General features: G+C 48.5%; 1 protein-coding gene across 1 annotated transcript in view; it reads left to right on the top strand.

The window, feature by feature from the left end:
- Positions 1-16,772, top strand: part of THSD1 (thrombospondin type 1 domain containing 1) — a 28,900-nt gene extending 12,128 nt beyond the window's left edge. Inside the window, exons 4-5 of the mRNA XM_055137277.1 lie at positions 8,857-9,015; positions 14,859-16,772. Of these exons, the coding sequence (XP_054993252.1) occupies positions 8,857-9,015; positions 14,859-16,231 (1,532 nt within the window). The 3' untranslated portion in view covers positions 16,232-16,772. The remainder of the gene's footprint in view (positions 1-8,856; positions 9,016-14,858) is intronic.
- The last annotated feature ends 265 nt before the right edge of the window (positions 16,773-17,037 follow it).

Here is a 17,037-nt window from a genome sequence, read left to right as displayed (position 1 = left end):
CATAACCTCCCTTTACCACCCTCCCCCTGCCTCTATAGCAGGAAATATTCCCCATACTTTCCCTCTCTCTACTTTTGGGCATTATGGTTTGAAACACAGACACTGGGAGGTCATGTTTGGTCCATTACCTACTTTTGGCACACATCTCCCATCCCAAATGGTTCCTCCAGCCATCATTTTCTTAGTGATCCCTTCTCTATTCCATCTGCCTTCTCCCCTCCACTCATGAAGCAGTCTTCCAGCTATGGGGCAATCTCTCTGGCCCTTGTATCTACTGTCCTTGGGTGTCGGCCTCATGTGATGCTACCCTACACTCCACAAATGAGTGCAGTTCTTCTATGTCTGTCCCTCTCTTTCTGACTCATTTCACTTAGCATGATACTCTCCATATTTATCCCTTTATAAGCAAATTTCATGACTTCATCTCTCCTAACAGCTGCATAGTATTCCATTGTGTAGAGGTACCAAAGTTTCTTTAACCAGTCATCTGTTTTAGGACATTTGGGTTGTTTCCATATTTTGGCTATTGTGAACAGTGCTGCAATGAATATATAAGTACAGCTGTCATTTCTATTGTGCTCTTTTGCATCCTCGGGTTATATTCCCAGAACTGCTATTGCGGGGTCCTATGGAAGCTCAATTTCTAGTTTTTGAAGGACTGTCCATATTGTTTTCCAGAAAGGCTGGACCAGTCGGCATTCCCACCAACAGTGAAAGAGCGTCCCTTATTCCCGACATCCATGCCAGCACTGGTTGCTTTTGTTCTTTTGAATGTGTGTCAGTCTCTGTGGTGTGAGATGATATCTCATTGTTGTTTTGATTTGCATCTCCCTGATGACTAGGGATGTAGAGCATTTTTTCATGTGCCTTTTGGCCATTTGTATTTCTTTTTTGAGGAAACTTCTGTTCAATTTTTCTCCCCATTTTTTGATGGGGTTGGAGGTTTTTTTCTTATACAATTCTACAAGTGTCTTGTATATCCTGGATATTAATCCCTTATCAGATGGGTATTGGGTAAATATTCTTTCCCATTCTGTGGGCTCTTTCTGTATTTTGGTCACTGTTTCTTTTGAACTGCAGAAGCTTCTTAGTTTGATGTAGTCCCATTTGTTTATGTTTGCTTCCACTTGCATGGTCAGTGCTGTTTTGTCCCTAAAGATGCTTTTAGCTTCAATGTCATGGAAAGTTCTGCCTACATTTTCTTCTATGAACCTTATAGAGTCATGTCTGATATTGAGGTCTTTAATCCACTTTGATCTGACTTTTGTGTCTGGCATTACACAGAGGTCAGAGTTCTTTTTTTGCAGGTAGCTATCCAGTTTTCCCAGCACTACTTGTTGAAGAGGCTTTCCTTGTTCCACTTTGCATATCTTGCTCCTTTGTCAAAGATTAAGTGGTGATGGCCATACTCTTGAGGTCGGTCATGCACCAAGGGGTGGTACTTGCCCACTTGGCCATGGAGCTCACCATGGTTTGTGCTTTTTTTTTTGCTTTTTGGGTCACACCCGGCTACACACAGGGGTTACTCTTGGCTCTCCATTCAGGAATTACTCCTGGCAGTGCTTGGGGGACCATATGGGATGCTGGGAATCGGACCTGGGTCAACTGTGTGCAAGGCAAACACCCTACCCACTGTGCTATCACTCCAGCCCCATTTTGTGCTGTTTTTAAGCAGTTTTTTTGTTTTTGTTTTTGTTCTTTCAGGTGTATTTGTGGGGGACACACTCTTTTCCTGCGGTGCATCACCCAGTTGCTGTGGTGCATGGAGAATGGCTGGCAGGGCTGGGAATCACGGGGGTAGAGCTGCCAGGATTACACTTGGTGCTCGTGGCACTCTGGGGGCTTAAACATATAACCACAGACTCACAAGGAAGGGGCCATTCCAGGCTCTCACCCTGTCATTTTGATGTTGTTGTTTGGGAGTCACACCCGATGGTGTTCAAGGCTTACCCCTCACTCTGCAGGGATCACGCCTGGTGGTGCTTGCTCAGGGAACCATAGGAGGTGCCAGGGACTGTACCTGGGTTGGCTGCATGCAAGGCAAGTGCACCCTCTCATTATTTTCTTTGTTGCTTGCAATAGGGTTATCTCTAATTCTTTGCTGCAATCTTTTTCAAGTGGCTTGTCTACTTTGCGAGTTGCTTTACTAAGACTAGAAAAGAGAATTCAGTTCGTCATATTGGAGCAGATCCCACAGATGCTGTATTTATTCAGGAAGACTTAACAATTCTCTGAAAGTGGGTGAGCCAGTAAAGCCGAGTGGAACACCCTCTCTTCCTTCCTGATTCCTTAGGAATATCTGACGTCCTTTATGTGACCGTCTAAGACAATAAACTAACGTTTTCATAGTGATTATTTTGCACCAAGTACTGCTTCGCTGTTTTAGGGCTTTGTGAATAGCCCTTTCTGTCAGATTTACGATGTTGGCAGTTTTGTGAAGAAAGAGAGGGTCACAGAAAGGGTAAGTCACTTGCCCAACGTGCGGGGTGCTTGAGTGACTTCATCCCGCTGTGGTTAGACTGGCTTGCGAAGTTGCTTTCACCGCTCTGCCTTTCTGCCTCCCATGCAGTCAGTTGCCTTTACATGTCTTAAACAACATAAATATTTTAGAGAGAAAAAAATGACTTTCCTCCTCGTCTCACCAGCTCATGTTACCTCCCATTCTTGAAAGACGAGCAACCCACGTTGAAGTCCGGGCAAAAGCATGCTGTGCCCAAAATAAGAGCCTTGTTCTGGGCACTGAAAATCCGAGCTGCCCACCCAATGCCTTTGCTCCAGCAGCTGCCTCTTGCTACTCACCCCTGCCCAGGGAATGTGCTCAGAATCCTGTCTTGTTTAGATGCTTTTGTGTCCTGAACAAAAAGGTCTGTTGATGTGAATACGACAGAGGCTGGAATCCTTTTGATCTTGCTCTTCATATTCCGATCAATTCTGCTCCTTCAGAATTAACACCCTCTGGATCACCCGGACCGGCATTTTATTCTGGCTAAATAGGTTTGGTACTGAAAGCACATGTGTGGATGTCTGAACAAAACAAAGCAAAACTGCCTTTTATGCATAAAGTTGGAATATTAGTTATCTTGCCCTTCATTTCTGGCACTTGAGCTATAGCAATCTCCTGTAAGTCCTGTTTTACCAAGTATTTTCCTCAAAACTATTAGCAGGAATCTTCAGGGAACAGATAAGATGACAGGCATTTAGAAGCATTTTGGCCTAAACTAAAATTGTCCATTTCTTAATTTGAGTTATTTCCTGTGTTTCCTGTTTGATTAATTTGGTTTAGAAATAAAAAAGACATCATTCTTAGCCTAAATGTTTATTTCCTATTTCCCATTATCTGATATTCCATAATTTTGCTCTTAAAGGAAAACAATGCATTTCCAAGTGAGACTTCTGACATTGAGAATCATGTTTTTATTAAAGCTGATTTTGGGAGATCCCTACTAATGGAATTACTGTTTTTAATATGACAGATGACTATGTAGTTACATTAATTGTATTACATAAAGTAAAAGGAGAGTTTAGAAAGAATAACAAAAGGATTCATACCTTTCATAATTGTATCTTTGTGGTTTTAATGTGAGCACAAGAGAAGGAAGTATAAGTCGTATGTTCATTTTCAAATTTGATTTCTTCAAAGTGGTATTCCCAGTAAATGTTTCACAATACTTCAGCTCAGAAACTTTACTATAAGATTCCCAAAGCTTTGCAAGCATTGGGGGCTTAGAATCAGAACAGCAGAGGTTGAAGACAAAGCCAGTTCATTGTTCTGCCATTGGAAACTCCAGCGGTGAGGTCTGGGCACACAGAACCAATATTGTGTTTGGTTGGATCTCTGGATGGAACATAATTACCACACCTCAGTTGATGTCGATCCAGGATGCTAGTTTGTAAAGGATCCCACCCTTGTGAAAATCCCAGAGAGTTTTAATTGCTGTGGAGAACTCATATTCCATGACTCACTCCCAAGATTGCACCATTTGGCTTCCTTGAGAATGTACCTGCACTGCATGTTCCCCTTTTGTTTTCCTAATGCTTGCTCTACCGTTGACTGCACTGGGAGTCTTTGCCCACATAAGTTGAAGGCAGACTCTCATGTGGAGGCTGTTTTCTTGCCTACGGTTAGTCTGACCCCATAGGTTTGAGGGCTCAATGAGTGCTGATAGAGAAAGAGTTTAAGCTAGTGCCCCCTTTCCTCCACTGTTTTTGAGATGACTAGGGGTTGCTTGGCACACACTGGATATGCTCCTGGAGTAGTGGTGCTCACCAGGGGCATCACACACCAGGCTGTGATGTTATAACCCGTGGAAAGATTTGCATTCCTTTAGTTTGTTGCTTGCCGGGCTTGCACCCTCAGCTGGTGTGGTGCCTACTGCGGGTTGCTGCAGCGCTCACACACATGCCCAGGAGGGTCATACTTTCCGATCATGCTGCGCTCACACTGTTTCCTTTCTGTTGTGGTGCTCACTAGTTGTTGCCTCCCTTTCTGGGGCGCTCGAGATCACTGGCCTGGACGTTGCTTGTGAGCTGGGGGTTGCAGAGAGCAGTGTTGTCAAAGAGTGTTCTCAGGTTTTTTAAAACAAATGTTTAAAAAAAGTTTTTGCAGTCCCAGGAATCAAAATCAGGACCTAACATTTGACCCTCCACCCCATAGGGGTCTATTTAGTACTTTATCTGGTGTTAATAATATACATGTAGTCAGAAGAGAAACTTGTTCATCAGTGATGTCTGTTTTGGTGACATACATCTGTTTTGAAGCTTTGGTTTAGATTCATTGTCATTTCATGCTGTGAAGTCTCCTTGCTTAACTGACCCTCTAATAATGTATGGGTCTTGGGGATAGATAACCAAGAAATTGAATGGTTGGCATGATGTTCTTATTTACCTATGATTATATTACAAATTCTGCAGTTTTCTTTGTATGATATTAACAGTCATTCCAGTTTTCTTTTGCTTAATGATCCCAATGTTATTTTTTAATCTATTACATTTTTATAGTTAAAGGACATTTCTTTAAACAGCAGATAGCTGAGCCAAGCTTTTTGAAATCTAATATAATAGTCTTTACTGGTGTATTTATATTTATTTATTTATTTTTTTTTTGCTTTTTGGGTCACACCCAGCGATGCTCAGGGGTTACTCCTGGCTTTGCACTCAGGAATTACTCCTGGCGGTGCTTGGGGGACCATATGGGATGCCGGGGATCGAACCCGGGTCGGCCGAGTGCAAGGCAAACGCCCTACCCGCTGTGCTATCGCTCCGGCCCCTGGTGTATTTATATTTACTGTGATCATTATATGGTTGGATTAAGACCTACCGTCTTGGTAGTTTATATTTCTTCCATCTGTTCTTTGTTCCTTTTTCTCTTTTCTGCCCTCTCTAGAATAATTAAATATCTTTATGATTTACTTTAATTACAATTCTAGTTTCTTATTCATATCCTAAAGTGATTTTAGCAGTTGTCTTGAATATCTTTAATTACTCTTGATTTATTTTCAAATAATATTATTTTGTGTGTGGTATAGACCTTCTAATAGTATGGCCCCAATTCATTCTTTGTGAGTAGTATATGTTTGACTTTATATATGCTAGAAACACATAATACATCTCTTCTATCTTATCTTAGGGCATCAATGATATTTTAGAGGTTTTAAAAATAAAAATGAATTTTATCTGTACCTTTATTAGTCCATGTTAGCACTATTCATTTCTCTATGTAGATAAAAGTTTTGTCTGATAGTATATGACTTCTTCCAGAAGGATTAGGGGGAGCATATGTTAGGGACCAAACCCAGGATCACACATATGCAGATCATGCTTGCTACCCTTGAGCTTTACTGCCACCCCACAGGATTTTCTTTGAACATCTTTTACAGTCATCTGGATTCATTCTCTCTGTGTCATTTATTTGAAACCGTCTATTTATGATAGATATTCTCTCTGGAAATGGGGTTCTGGGTTGGCCACTTTTCTTCTGGTGCTTTACATCAGCACTTCCCACCTGGGGGTCACACGGCTCCCACGATATTCCAAGGGGCCACTGGTGAAAAATCACTTAAATGGGTGTCCGTGGCATAATACTTGGAGGCCAAGGGTAGGACAGGGAGTCTGTCGGAAGGAGTGAGATTGGAAGGGGGCCGCAGTCAAAAAAGGTGTGAAGAACATCTCTTCAGAGTCATCGTTCTTGGACCTACCTTGCATGGAACTTCCCATCATCCTCACCTTCGCTTCTGTGTGTGATGGGTTTCACCTCACCTTCTCTCTCCCCACAGACTTCACAGTTTTCATCCTCATTTTATTTTTACCAGTTCAAATATAATGTAATTGTTTTATTTGTGTTCCCTTTCTTTGTGTTTTCTGAGCATCTCAGATGTGGTTTGAGGTCTTTAACTGGTTTTGAATAGTTCTTGGACTATATTTTTTCCCTTTTCTCTTTTGTGATTCAAATTACATATGTGAAACTATATGATGTTGTCCCACAGCTCTTGTCTATTCTATTTATTTTTCAGCTGAGCTTTCATAGTCCAAAATTTGTTGAATTGATTGTTTTATATTCACAGTGCTGCCATACCAATCTTGAATGTTCTGTCTTATTTCCTCTTTATTTTATACTCTTTGAGTTTTAGTTTGGATGAATTCTTGTCTTTTATTTTTTCTTAAAAAAAAAGCTTTATTTTTCACCACACTCAGCTGTGTTCAAGGCTTACTCCTGGCTCAGGAATTACTCCTGGTAGCTTCAGGATACCATAGGTGGTGGCAGGGATTGAATCCAGGTTGGTCTTGTGCAAAGCAAATGCCCTACCCACTGTACTATCTCTTCCACCCCAGTTTGGGTCAATTCTTTTGGTCTTCTCTTCAGAGTCACTATTTCCTTTCCTTAATTGTTTGAAGTTTCCTGTTGAGCCTCAAGAGATATTGTTTATATCTGTTCACTTCTAGCACCTATTTGCCTTCTTTTATTTTACAACTCTGATGAGATTTTCCATCTCTTCAGGCATTTGTTCATCTTCTCCACTACTGTCTTTAACCTACCAATCATAGGAGCTTTCAGTTCCCTCACTAATAGTTTATTACTATTATTCTATTTTTATTACTATATAATTATTATTACATGGGCATCACATTTGAATCTGGTTCTCTTGGTTGCTTTCTCTCTTGATAGCATTTTTTATCTCACTTTTCTGTGAGATAAAGTTTGGTTGAGTGATGAACTTAGAGCTAGCGATTCCAATCAGTAGCACTTATGCCTGGAAGTGGGTTGACCCTGTTTTGGCTAGAATATCAGCGTGGAGGCTGGGTCAGTGTGGTAGGGAAAGGAGCTGTGTTTGGCATTTTGCTGTTGCTATGGCACCCTCAGTGAATGGCAGACTCGAGTTTCCCAGTGTTGCTTTGTGCTTCGGGCAGGGGCCAGTTTGCCAAAAGCTTTAGCTCCCACTGTCGCCGCAGCCTGGGTTCTAGGCTGGAGCACGCATATGGAGAGGGTTTGCCACCACAGCCAACGCTCACCTCTCTCTTAGTCTTGTCCGTGCTCATCGTGCTCTTGTCTTCTGAAACTTGATTCTTGCCAGCACGGTGCAGTGAGGGCGGCATGGGACAGGCTGGGAGAACATTCTTTTCTTCCGGTTCAACTTCAGTCTTAGTCAAGGGTCACATCCCCTGAATCTCAGGGATAAGATTTCCTTTTTTTTTTTTTTTTTGCTTTTTGGGTCACACCTGGCGATGCACAGGGCTCATTCCTGGCTCATGCACTCAGGAATTACCCCTGGCGGTGCTCAGGGGACCATATGAGATGCTGGGATTCAAACCCGGGTTAGCTGAGTGCAAGGCAAATGCCCTACCCGCTGTGCTATCACTCCAGCCCCAGGGATAGGATTTCTTGACACCCTGGTCCAGTGCAGAACTTACTGCTTCACCCCAGGGATTGATGGTTTCCCCATCCCCCCTCCAGGCAGCAGTGACCCCCACCAGAGCCTGCTCCCTTGAGCCCTGTGACCTGGACCCTGCGTCCCTAGTGGGTAAGGAGCCGAAGTGGGCGAGCTTCATGCTTTCCCACGTGCATTTCCTTCCCTCCTCCGCCTTGGCCTGTGTCTGCCCGCTGTCCTCTGAGCATCCAGTGAGTCCAGGTAGGAGAGTGAGAAAGGAGAAACTCCACTCCCGCGTGGCTCCTCGGGCTTTTGTATTTTCATGCGGCCCTCACTAGGCCTCTGGGCAGCTTGTTGCCTGCTGAGGATTCTCGGCCCCTGGGCCCTGGCATGGAGCCAGGCGAGTGGTGCCTGCATCCTGCACATCCCTGTGGGAACCTGTGTTTCTGGGTATTTGGGGCCTGTGCTGGCCCTGACCCCAGACCTCGGACTGTTCGGAATGGTTCGTGTTTTGCAGATTTTGCAGCTTTTCTTTGTTTTAAGGGTTGGGCAGCATTCCTTCCTCCAGCTTTCTTGAGGAATTTTTTTGTTATCATTGCTGGGGAGGCCACTCCACGTGGTGCTGGGGTGGGGGTGAAGCTAGAGTGGGGAAACCCAGGGTGCCCACACACAGAAACTCCCAACCTACCACCTGGGGATGTCTCAAGGGTTTTTGTATTTTTGTTTGGGTGAGGTGGGGACTTGGGGTCACACCTAGCAGTGCTCGGGGGCCATTACTGGCTCTATACCTAAAGTGACCCCTGGTCATGCTTACAGGACCCTAAGGCACTGGGCATCAAGTTAGACTGGACTGCATGCCAGGTGAGGTCCTTCACCCGCTACTGTCTTTCCGGCTCTTCTAGTTACTGCCTTCCCTGGGCCTGCACTGTGTGACAGAGCTGTGGGTGCAGCAGGTCCTCAGGTGGCACTAATGGCCTGACTGCTGTCCTTGCAGAGACGTGGGGGCTGTGGCAGCCCTGGAGCCCGTGCAGTGCCACATGTGGAGACGGAGCACGGGAGCGCCACCGCGTGTGCCTGACCTCCTCCCCGTCCAGGGCTGGCTGCCCTGGAGTGGCCTCCGAGACATCACCGTGCTCCCTGGAGGATTGCGCTGGTAGGTTCTTGCTCCCCCAGGGTGTCACCACAAAACTGCCTCAGAGGGGTTGCTGAATGGGAAACCCATAGGGAGCTCCCCACCTCCCCCCCAACACCCTCCCTGCCACCCACTACTCCCCCGACATACAACCCTACTGGACAGAGGGTCAGCCCTGCAGCTCAGGAGAGCATGCAGGTGAACAGACAGGGATTGAGCACTGTGGAAGATGGGGAAATGCCAGGAAATCTACCTGTTTTAGAACAGATAGACTCATTCATTTTAGAATGAAAGATTGAGGCACAGAAAACATTTTCTTAGTTTTATTATTGTTTTTGGAAACCCTTTATTAGGTTTTTTTTTTCACTTTTTTTAATTGAATCAGCATGTGGAAAGTTACAAAGTTCTCAGGCTTATGTCTCAGTTATGCAATATTCAAACACCCATCCTTTCACCAGTGCCCATATCCCACCACCCAAAACCCCAGTATACCTCCCGCCCCTGCCCCCCTTCCCCCAACTGCATAACTGATGAATTTCACTTCATTTTCTCTTTACCTTGATTACATTCCATATTTCAACACAAAACTCACTATTGTTGTTGTAGTTTCCCCCCAAGAAAGACAGCCCTACTAACAAGGAAGCATTTGATAATTAGTTTTCCATTGCTGAGAATGAAGGGATATGTAGCCCTACTGCTCCAAGTACATAACTCTTTTTTTTTCTTTTTCCTTTTCCTTTTTTTTTTTCCTCATCCCCCTTCCCGAGCCTCATAGTATGGTGGACGCCACGCTGTGTTTCTCCCTGGAAATGGGAAACAACCGGGAAAGAGGGATATTTTCTCTTCTCGGCTGGCGTGGGGCTATTGCTTAGTTCACAGTCTAGAGAATTGGCTGCTACTTTGATTACTTTCAATATTTCAACAAAAAACTCACTGTTATTATTTGGAGTTTCCACCCAAAGTCAGACCTGCTAAAAAGGAATCGTTCACATTGCTGACAATTAGGCGATGTTAAGTTTTGGATTTCTGTATAAAGTCCAGGGAAAATTCTGCCAGAAATTGCAGAGCCCATCTCACAGTCCCAGTGCATTGCTGTAAGAAGCTGTGCTGGATGCCAAAATGTGTTAGAAGGTCTCTGGAATCAAAGTCTTTAGTCGCAGAGGGTCCGTTTCGCTTTCAGCAGCTCCGGATTTATCTGGGCCCAGGGCGTGCTGGTTACACCCACTTCCATGATTCCCTAGGAGCCCCAAAGTGTAAAAACCATATACCTCTGGGTTAGGAGTCTTAGAAGATGGCTCCCGCCACGTGAATGTTGCTGCTGCCACCATTTTCTGAGCAGAAAGACGGGGTGGAGAGGAAAGATCCATCCCCGGGCAGTGTGGAGTTGTAGTCCAGCTCACAGTCCCAGTGCATTGCTGTAAGAAGCTGCGCTGGATGGCAAAATGTGTTAGAAGGTCTCTGGAATCAGAGTCTTTAGTCGCAGAGGGTCTCTTTTATTAGTTTTTTTTTCAAATGGAAGGGTGGATCATTTTCCCCAACATACATTTTTTTTTTGGTGGCTTCTCCTTCTTTGTATCTATGAGAAAATAATAGAAAATACAGCAAATGGTCTAATCAAAACTCTATTTTTTGAATCAGGCCGAAGTAGGTACAAAATATCTAAATCATATGAATATGTGTCTTTAAGGGTCCTGACCATGGGTTGGTTTAGTGATCGAGCACTTGTCTGGTATGTTCAAGGCCTTGGATGACCCCTGAGCACAGATGAGCACTTTTTAAAAATGGTGGCCCAGTTAAAACAGCAGCAACATGTGGGCTGGAGAGATACAGGGTTATCTGGGAACCCTGTTATCAGGAACAGGTTTAAGTCCTGCTTGCCTGACTTGCAGCAGACCCTGTTTCGATCCCCACCAAGCACAGAGACTGTAGCAGTGTTCAGAGGCGTGTGGAGCCTGTGTGATGATGGCACCTAAGTCATGTAGGGTGATGGCTCATGCTGGAAACGCCGCTGTTCTGGAGGAAGAGCTGCTGATGCTGATGTTTGACACTTGGGCTGGTGTTGCCCAGTGAGTAATGGCAGGAGTCCTGGTGCAGGGAGCAGCTAATATGAAAGCGGGCAGCATCCTTGGGGGCTGAAGGGGCTGTGCCACTAGGGGACAGAGCTGTAGAATCAAGGCTAGTGTAACGAGGCTTGGTCCAGAGGGGCCTCAAAAGTTTTGACCCTCAGTTTATTTTTAATTTTGTTTTATATATATGTATATATTCATATGTCACTATCACTGTCATCCTATCACTGTTGTTCATTGATTTACTCAAGCGGGCACCAGTAACGTCTCTATTACACTCAGCCCTGAGATTTTAGCAGCCTCTCCTTACTCGTCTTTCCCAACGATTGAAGGCTCTTTCAGGATCAGGAGAATGAGACCTATCGTTACTGTTTTTGGCATATCGAGTACGCCATGAATAGCTTGCCAGGCTCTACCAAGCGGCCAATAGACTCTCGGTAGTTTGTCAGGATCTCTAAGAGGCTTGTCTGAACGTGTCAAGATGAGAGGGGCCTTGAGCATGGCTGTCGCTGGGTTCTGGAGGTCTTCAACTGTTGAGGCTCTGCTTGGGGCGGGAGGCGGGGAAACACAACCCATCCCCTCCGAGGGGCCCTGGTGAAGACAGCCAGGAGCGGGGGCAAGAGACTCTGGGCCGCTCTCTTCCGGGAGCTTGGTCTTATAGTCTCTGGATGTTGGCCGTTGAGATACAGAGTTGCAAAACTGTTCAGGGCCAGGTTTCAGTCATAAGGTGTTTCAGCACCCATCAATCCTCCAGTGTACATTTCCCAACACCAGTGTCCCCAGTTTTCCTCCTGCCACCCCACCCTCCCCTAGCCTGTCTCTATGGCAGGCCTGCCTGCCTCTCTCTATCTCTTCTCTCTCTCCTCTCTCTCTCTCTCCCCTCTTCCCTCTCCCCTCTCTCTCCACACCCCCTCCTGTAACATGGGAGTACATAGATCAGAAGGGGTTGAAATGGGTATAGCTAGGCCTGGTAAGAGGTTTCCACCCATCCCAGTGAACAGTGATGTTCCAGCCATGTAGCTGCAGAGGAGAGATGGATCTAAAGGCTCCTGACATGGCGAGAGAGGGAGGGGGATTCTGGATGGAACCAGACCCAGAGCCTGTTCCTTCAGGTTGTATTTGTAGGAGGTCCTGGGAGAGGAGGAGGAGGAGGAGCTTGCATGGGGTTGGGGTGTGGATGTGTGCGTGTACCTTGGCTGGCAACAGCATGACTGTGGGGTTAGGGAGGGGTCTGGGTCTGCTCATCCCTGAGTTTATGTTCTCCCAGAGTCGGGTCTGAGTGAGTTCAAAGGCTTGGAAGGAAAGGATGAAGCCCCTTTTAGTTGGGTTCTTAGATCCTCAGTGACCCACCAGGAACCATTACATGGGGGTCCAGGGACCAAAGCCACGGGTCACACTGTGGATGCAGTGAGTCAGTCTGTGTGGATGAACCTTCTGTAACACAGGTGGGAGTACCAGGAGTGTTGGGAAATAGTTTTTCCCCAACGTGCCCAGACACGTTGGGCACCGGGTCTGGGCAGACGTGGGGCGAAGAATGATGGGCACGTGGAGAAATACCCTCCGGGAGCAGCCGATGGCTGTTCACTTGATTGCCAAATACACATGTATTTTATAGAGGTCTCGGCTTACAAGAAGGTCCAATCACATGAAGTTTAGCATTATTGGCCTACCAGCTTTTCTTCTCTGCTGTGCCCTGGTCCAGTCCCAGTCAAGGCTAGACATTGCAGTCAGGATGACCTGCGAAGCATATGTGACAAATTCTGTCTTTGGCGCATGTGAGTAGGAGGTTGAGTGAGGCTCAAGGCTGAACACCCCGTGCTGACACCCTATTCTTGCCAACTTTTCCCAGATTCTCCTCTTGCCAGGCTTTGATTCTGGGCCGCTTTGCAAGGTTGGGTCTTATCTGCCCCCGTGCCTGTCATGATGATCCACACAGGAGGCAGATCAGGCTTGTGGGGAGAGTGGCAGTGGGGAGAAGGTTCCAGAAGGTTCCAGAAAGGACTATTTTGTTTGGGGGCCACATGCCGTAGTGCTGAGGACTTACTTTGACTCTGTGCTCAGGGCTGGGGATTGAACCAGGTGAGACCAAACACAACTACCCTACCCACTGTACTGTCTCTCCAGCACCAGAAAGGGCTCTTTCAAGCAAATGAGCGCAAGCAGATTTCCCAGATGAGATAAAGGAGCTGCGTAGAGGAGAAGCTGAGGAATCTGATGTAGGTAGCAGACTCTTGGTGAAGGATGGCCCACAGAGCACTGGGCCGAGGCAGTCTCTCCTAGGAGGACTCTTTCATGCTTACAGCATAGAGGAAGAGGCAGATGGAGCATGGCTGCTGTGACGTGGCACAGGAAACTGGCACTGCGAGGAAAGGGTGGCACTTGGAAGCAGCACTGGGGGAGAGAATCGCTGAGGGACCCCCAGGAGGGTCTGTGGGAGCAGCATGGGGAGTCCCCCTGCTGGTCTGCATGGGCGTGTGATTTTCTTTGCTGATTTTCGGGGCCGGGTGCCAGCAGCTTAGATGTCACACATCTAGGTTGGTGCCAGGGTTAAAGCTCAGCGTTAAGGGTCAGGAGAGTTCAGGTGACGGGAGGGAAGATGGTTGTGGCGGTAGGGAGGGGACCTGCAAGGCTGGGAGGAGCTGCAGTGTGGCAGAGGGTCATTGCGGGGCCGAGGGACACGGGTGAGGGGAGGATGCAGCCGGCGGGATGACAGCACGTGACTGCAGCGTGTCGCAGGAGCAGGCATAGACAAGAGAGCCAGCTCGGTGATAGACATGGGGGCTACTCGGGTATGTGTTGGTGAGGGAAGCTGGAACCTGCGCCCTGGTGACCGGTGGCTGCCACGGGGTGGGGGCGAAGAGTTGGGGCCAGTCTGGGTGGGTGGTGGAGACATGAGAAGAAAAGAGTTTTCATATGGTGGCCAAAGAACAGACAGCAAGTGGCTGTCAGAACTGAAGAAGCTAAATAAAATCCTGTCGTTGGCCCTGTTTGCTGGTCAAGGCAGTGTCATGGCGTCCGCCTGGCCCTTGGGTAAAGCCAGGAAGTGCAGGGGGTGTTTTTTGGGGGGCCAACTCTTAGCGCCAGGAGCCCAAGGGCAGAGTGAAGGGGGAAGGGGACCAGGAGATGACACTGCTGGCCAGGACCAGAAAAGCCTGAGTGTGGGGACTCAGGGGAGAAAGAAGTAAGATTTGGAGTGGCAGCAGGCGACCTCAGACTGGGCTTTTCAGTGGCGGCACAGCCCCAGGAGGAGGCTGAAGCCTGGTAGGTGCAGGCAGCCTTGAGGGCAGGGGCGTAGAAGAGGGCCAAGGAGGGGCCTGGGCAGTTGAGCCTCGGAGAGAGACGGTTGTGGCGGTGTTCTGGACACTAGAGAGCAATTCAGAATTCTCAGATGTCCCTTTCACCCTTGAATTCTTCCTGAGATGTGCAGATTTAGGACAGCCCCATCTAAACTATCGCTCCCGTCAAGACTGATCCTTATCAAGAATTTCCCACTGTGTGTCTCAAAGGTTTATTTGATAACAGATACCCAGATAGCTCAGAGGTACAATGTCTTGAGAATAAACCAAAAACAAACTTGATTTTTTTTTCTCCCCTGAAATTTTCCTCATGCTCTTACTGTGAAGACACATTTGAGACCTGTTTCAGTGGGTGTGCCCCCGAGTCACCAGACAGGGACCGCGCGAGCCCCTCCTGTCCCAGGCCTGAGCTGCCCCCGTCCTCCGAGTGCTGTGCTCTTTCCTCAGAGCAAGCAGAGCCAGAATCTCCATCTTCATTCCCTGTCTCCCTCTCTGTGCCCAGCCTTCCGGCCCTCCAGCCCGACGCCTCTCCAGCCCGAGGTCCCAGGGAGGTCCAACAACATCGTGACGGTCACCGGCATCTCCCTGTGCCTGTTCATCATCGTGGCCACCGTGCTCATCACGCTGTGGCGGCGGTTCGGCCGGGCCCCCAAGTGCGGCACCCCCGCCCGCCACAGCTCCCTGCACTCGCCCGGCTTCCGGAAGAACTCGGATGAGGAGAACATCTGCGGGCTGAGCGAGCCTCGGGGGAGCTTCTCGGACGGGGGTGAAGGGCCTGCGGGGGGCCCCGAGGACATGGGCATCCCGCTGACCTACCGGCGGAATGGGCCAGCACCGCCGGAGGACGACACGTCGGGCAGCGAGAGCTTCCAGTCCAACGCCCAGAAGATCATTCCCCCGCTGTTCAGCTACCGCCTGGCCCAGCAGCAGCTGAAGGAGATGAAGAAGAAGGGCCTGACGGAAACCACCAAGGTGTACCACGTGTCCCAGAGCCCCCTGACCGACACGGCCATCGATGCAGCCAGCGCGCCCCCCCTGGAGCCCGAAGGCCCAGAAGCTGTGGCCAACAAGTTCCGCATCAAGTCCCCGTTCCTGGACCCGCCCGCGGTGGGTGGCGGGGAGAGGCCGGCCTCCCGCCTGGACGGGGCCGGCTCCCCGGTCAGCTGTGCCGTGAGCCCCAGCCAGACCCTGATCCGGAAGTCCCAGCTCCGGCAGCTGAGCGGCAGGGGGGCCCTGCCCGAGCGCAGCCACTCCCGGAGCGCCCACTTCCGGAGGACGGCCAGTTTCCACGAGAGCAAGCAGGCCCGGCCGTACCGGGAGCGGAGCATGTCCACGCTGAGTCCCCAGCAGGCCCCGGCCTACAGTGCCAGAACATGGACCTGGGACCCGGCCGAGGACAGGGCCAGGCCACAGAGCCGAGGCACCATCCCGTTTCCTGAGAAACCAGATGCTCTCCAAGGGGTGGGTGGCACCAGTGGGCTGCTCGGCCCACTCCCGAAATCCCACACCTTGGGGCAGCCCAGCAGGAAACAGGATCTGGGGGATCGCCAGGTGGGCCTGGAGGCGGGCGAGAGCACAGAGACTCACAGAGCTCGCAGGGGGCCGTCCCTCAGCCACAGGAGTGCCTCAAGGAAGCAGCCTTCCCCCTCCACCCTCAAAGAGAGCTACCAGGGGATCGGCCCCCGCAGCCCCTCTCAGTGCCGAAGTGACAGGCGTCAGAGCTTCCCCACCCAGCCCGAGTTCGCTTTCTATGACAATACATCGTTCGGACTGAGCGAGTCTGAGCAGAGGATGCTGGACCTCCCCGGGTACTTTGGGTCCAATGAAGAAGATGAAACCACAAGTACCCTTAGTGTGGAGAAACTGGTCATCTAAGCCCGGGTCGGTCTAGACGTCCCCCAGCGGAGATTCTGCTCATATGACTTTGTGGGCTCCTCTGTGTAACTGTCCAGGCAGACAGAATATGGACGTGTGTGGTGGGGAGGGGCGGGGTGGTAAGATAACACAGGAAGAGGATGTATGTGTGTGTGTGCGTTCAATTTAATTTGGGAAGATATTCTGAATATGTCTCTTTGTTGCCCTATTTCTGTTGGTTTATTTACTAATAAGAACAATAAAATCTGAAAAGTGAAACAGGGCTTGGGCTCCCGTGGCTCTGCCAAATGACAAGATGTGACTTGTGAGTATGAAATGCTTTGAACATGTTGGCAGCTTTGAGCATGAAGCACGAATCTGAGTCTCCTCTGTGCTAAGAGCTGGAACCAAGTGAACTTGCTGACAAACTCGGATTGTGATTCATCTGCAGATGCCTAAGAATGTGACTGCTGAGGGGCGGTACCGAGCAGGTTTCATTGTGGCTGATTGATTGCAACTGTTATGTCCTAGCACCCTAGAAACGATGCTACTAGAAGATACTCTAGAATATTTAGGTCAGAGTTGAGCAACATCCTCATCCTTCTCAATGCAGTGACATGCCTGATTGGCTTGGCGCATAATTAGAGGAGTTCATGTTGCTTTGGAGAAGTAACCTAAGAAGCCAATTGTTCAGTGAATAGGTCAAGTGAGGCCCTGTCCATACACTCCCCATTGTTCAGCACAAAGAATAAGCAGGCTGGGGAGTGAGATTATTGGCTCCTGAGGAAACACCAACTGGTAGAGGGGTGGGGGTGCTGGCAGTTATA

The sequence above is a fragment of the Sorex araneus genome, chromosome 1 (genome assembly GCF_027595985.1).
Source record: "Sorex araneus isolate mSorAra2 chromosome 1, mSorAra2.pri, whole genome shotgun sequence".
In the NCBI taxonomy this organism is placed as follows: Eukaryota; Metazoa; Chordata; class Mammalia; order Eulipotyphla; family Soricidae; genus Sorex; species Sorex araneus.
Note: the sequence above shows the minus strand (reverse complement) of the source record. Positions and strands in the feature narration are given on the sequence as shown.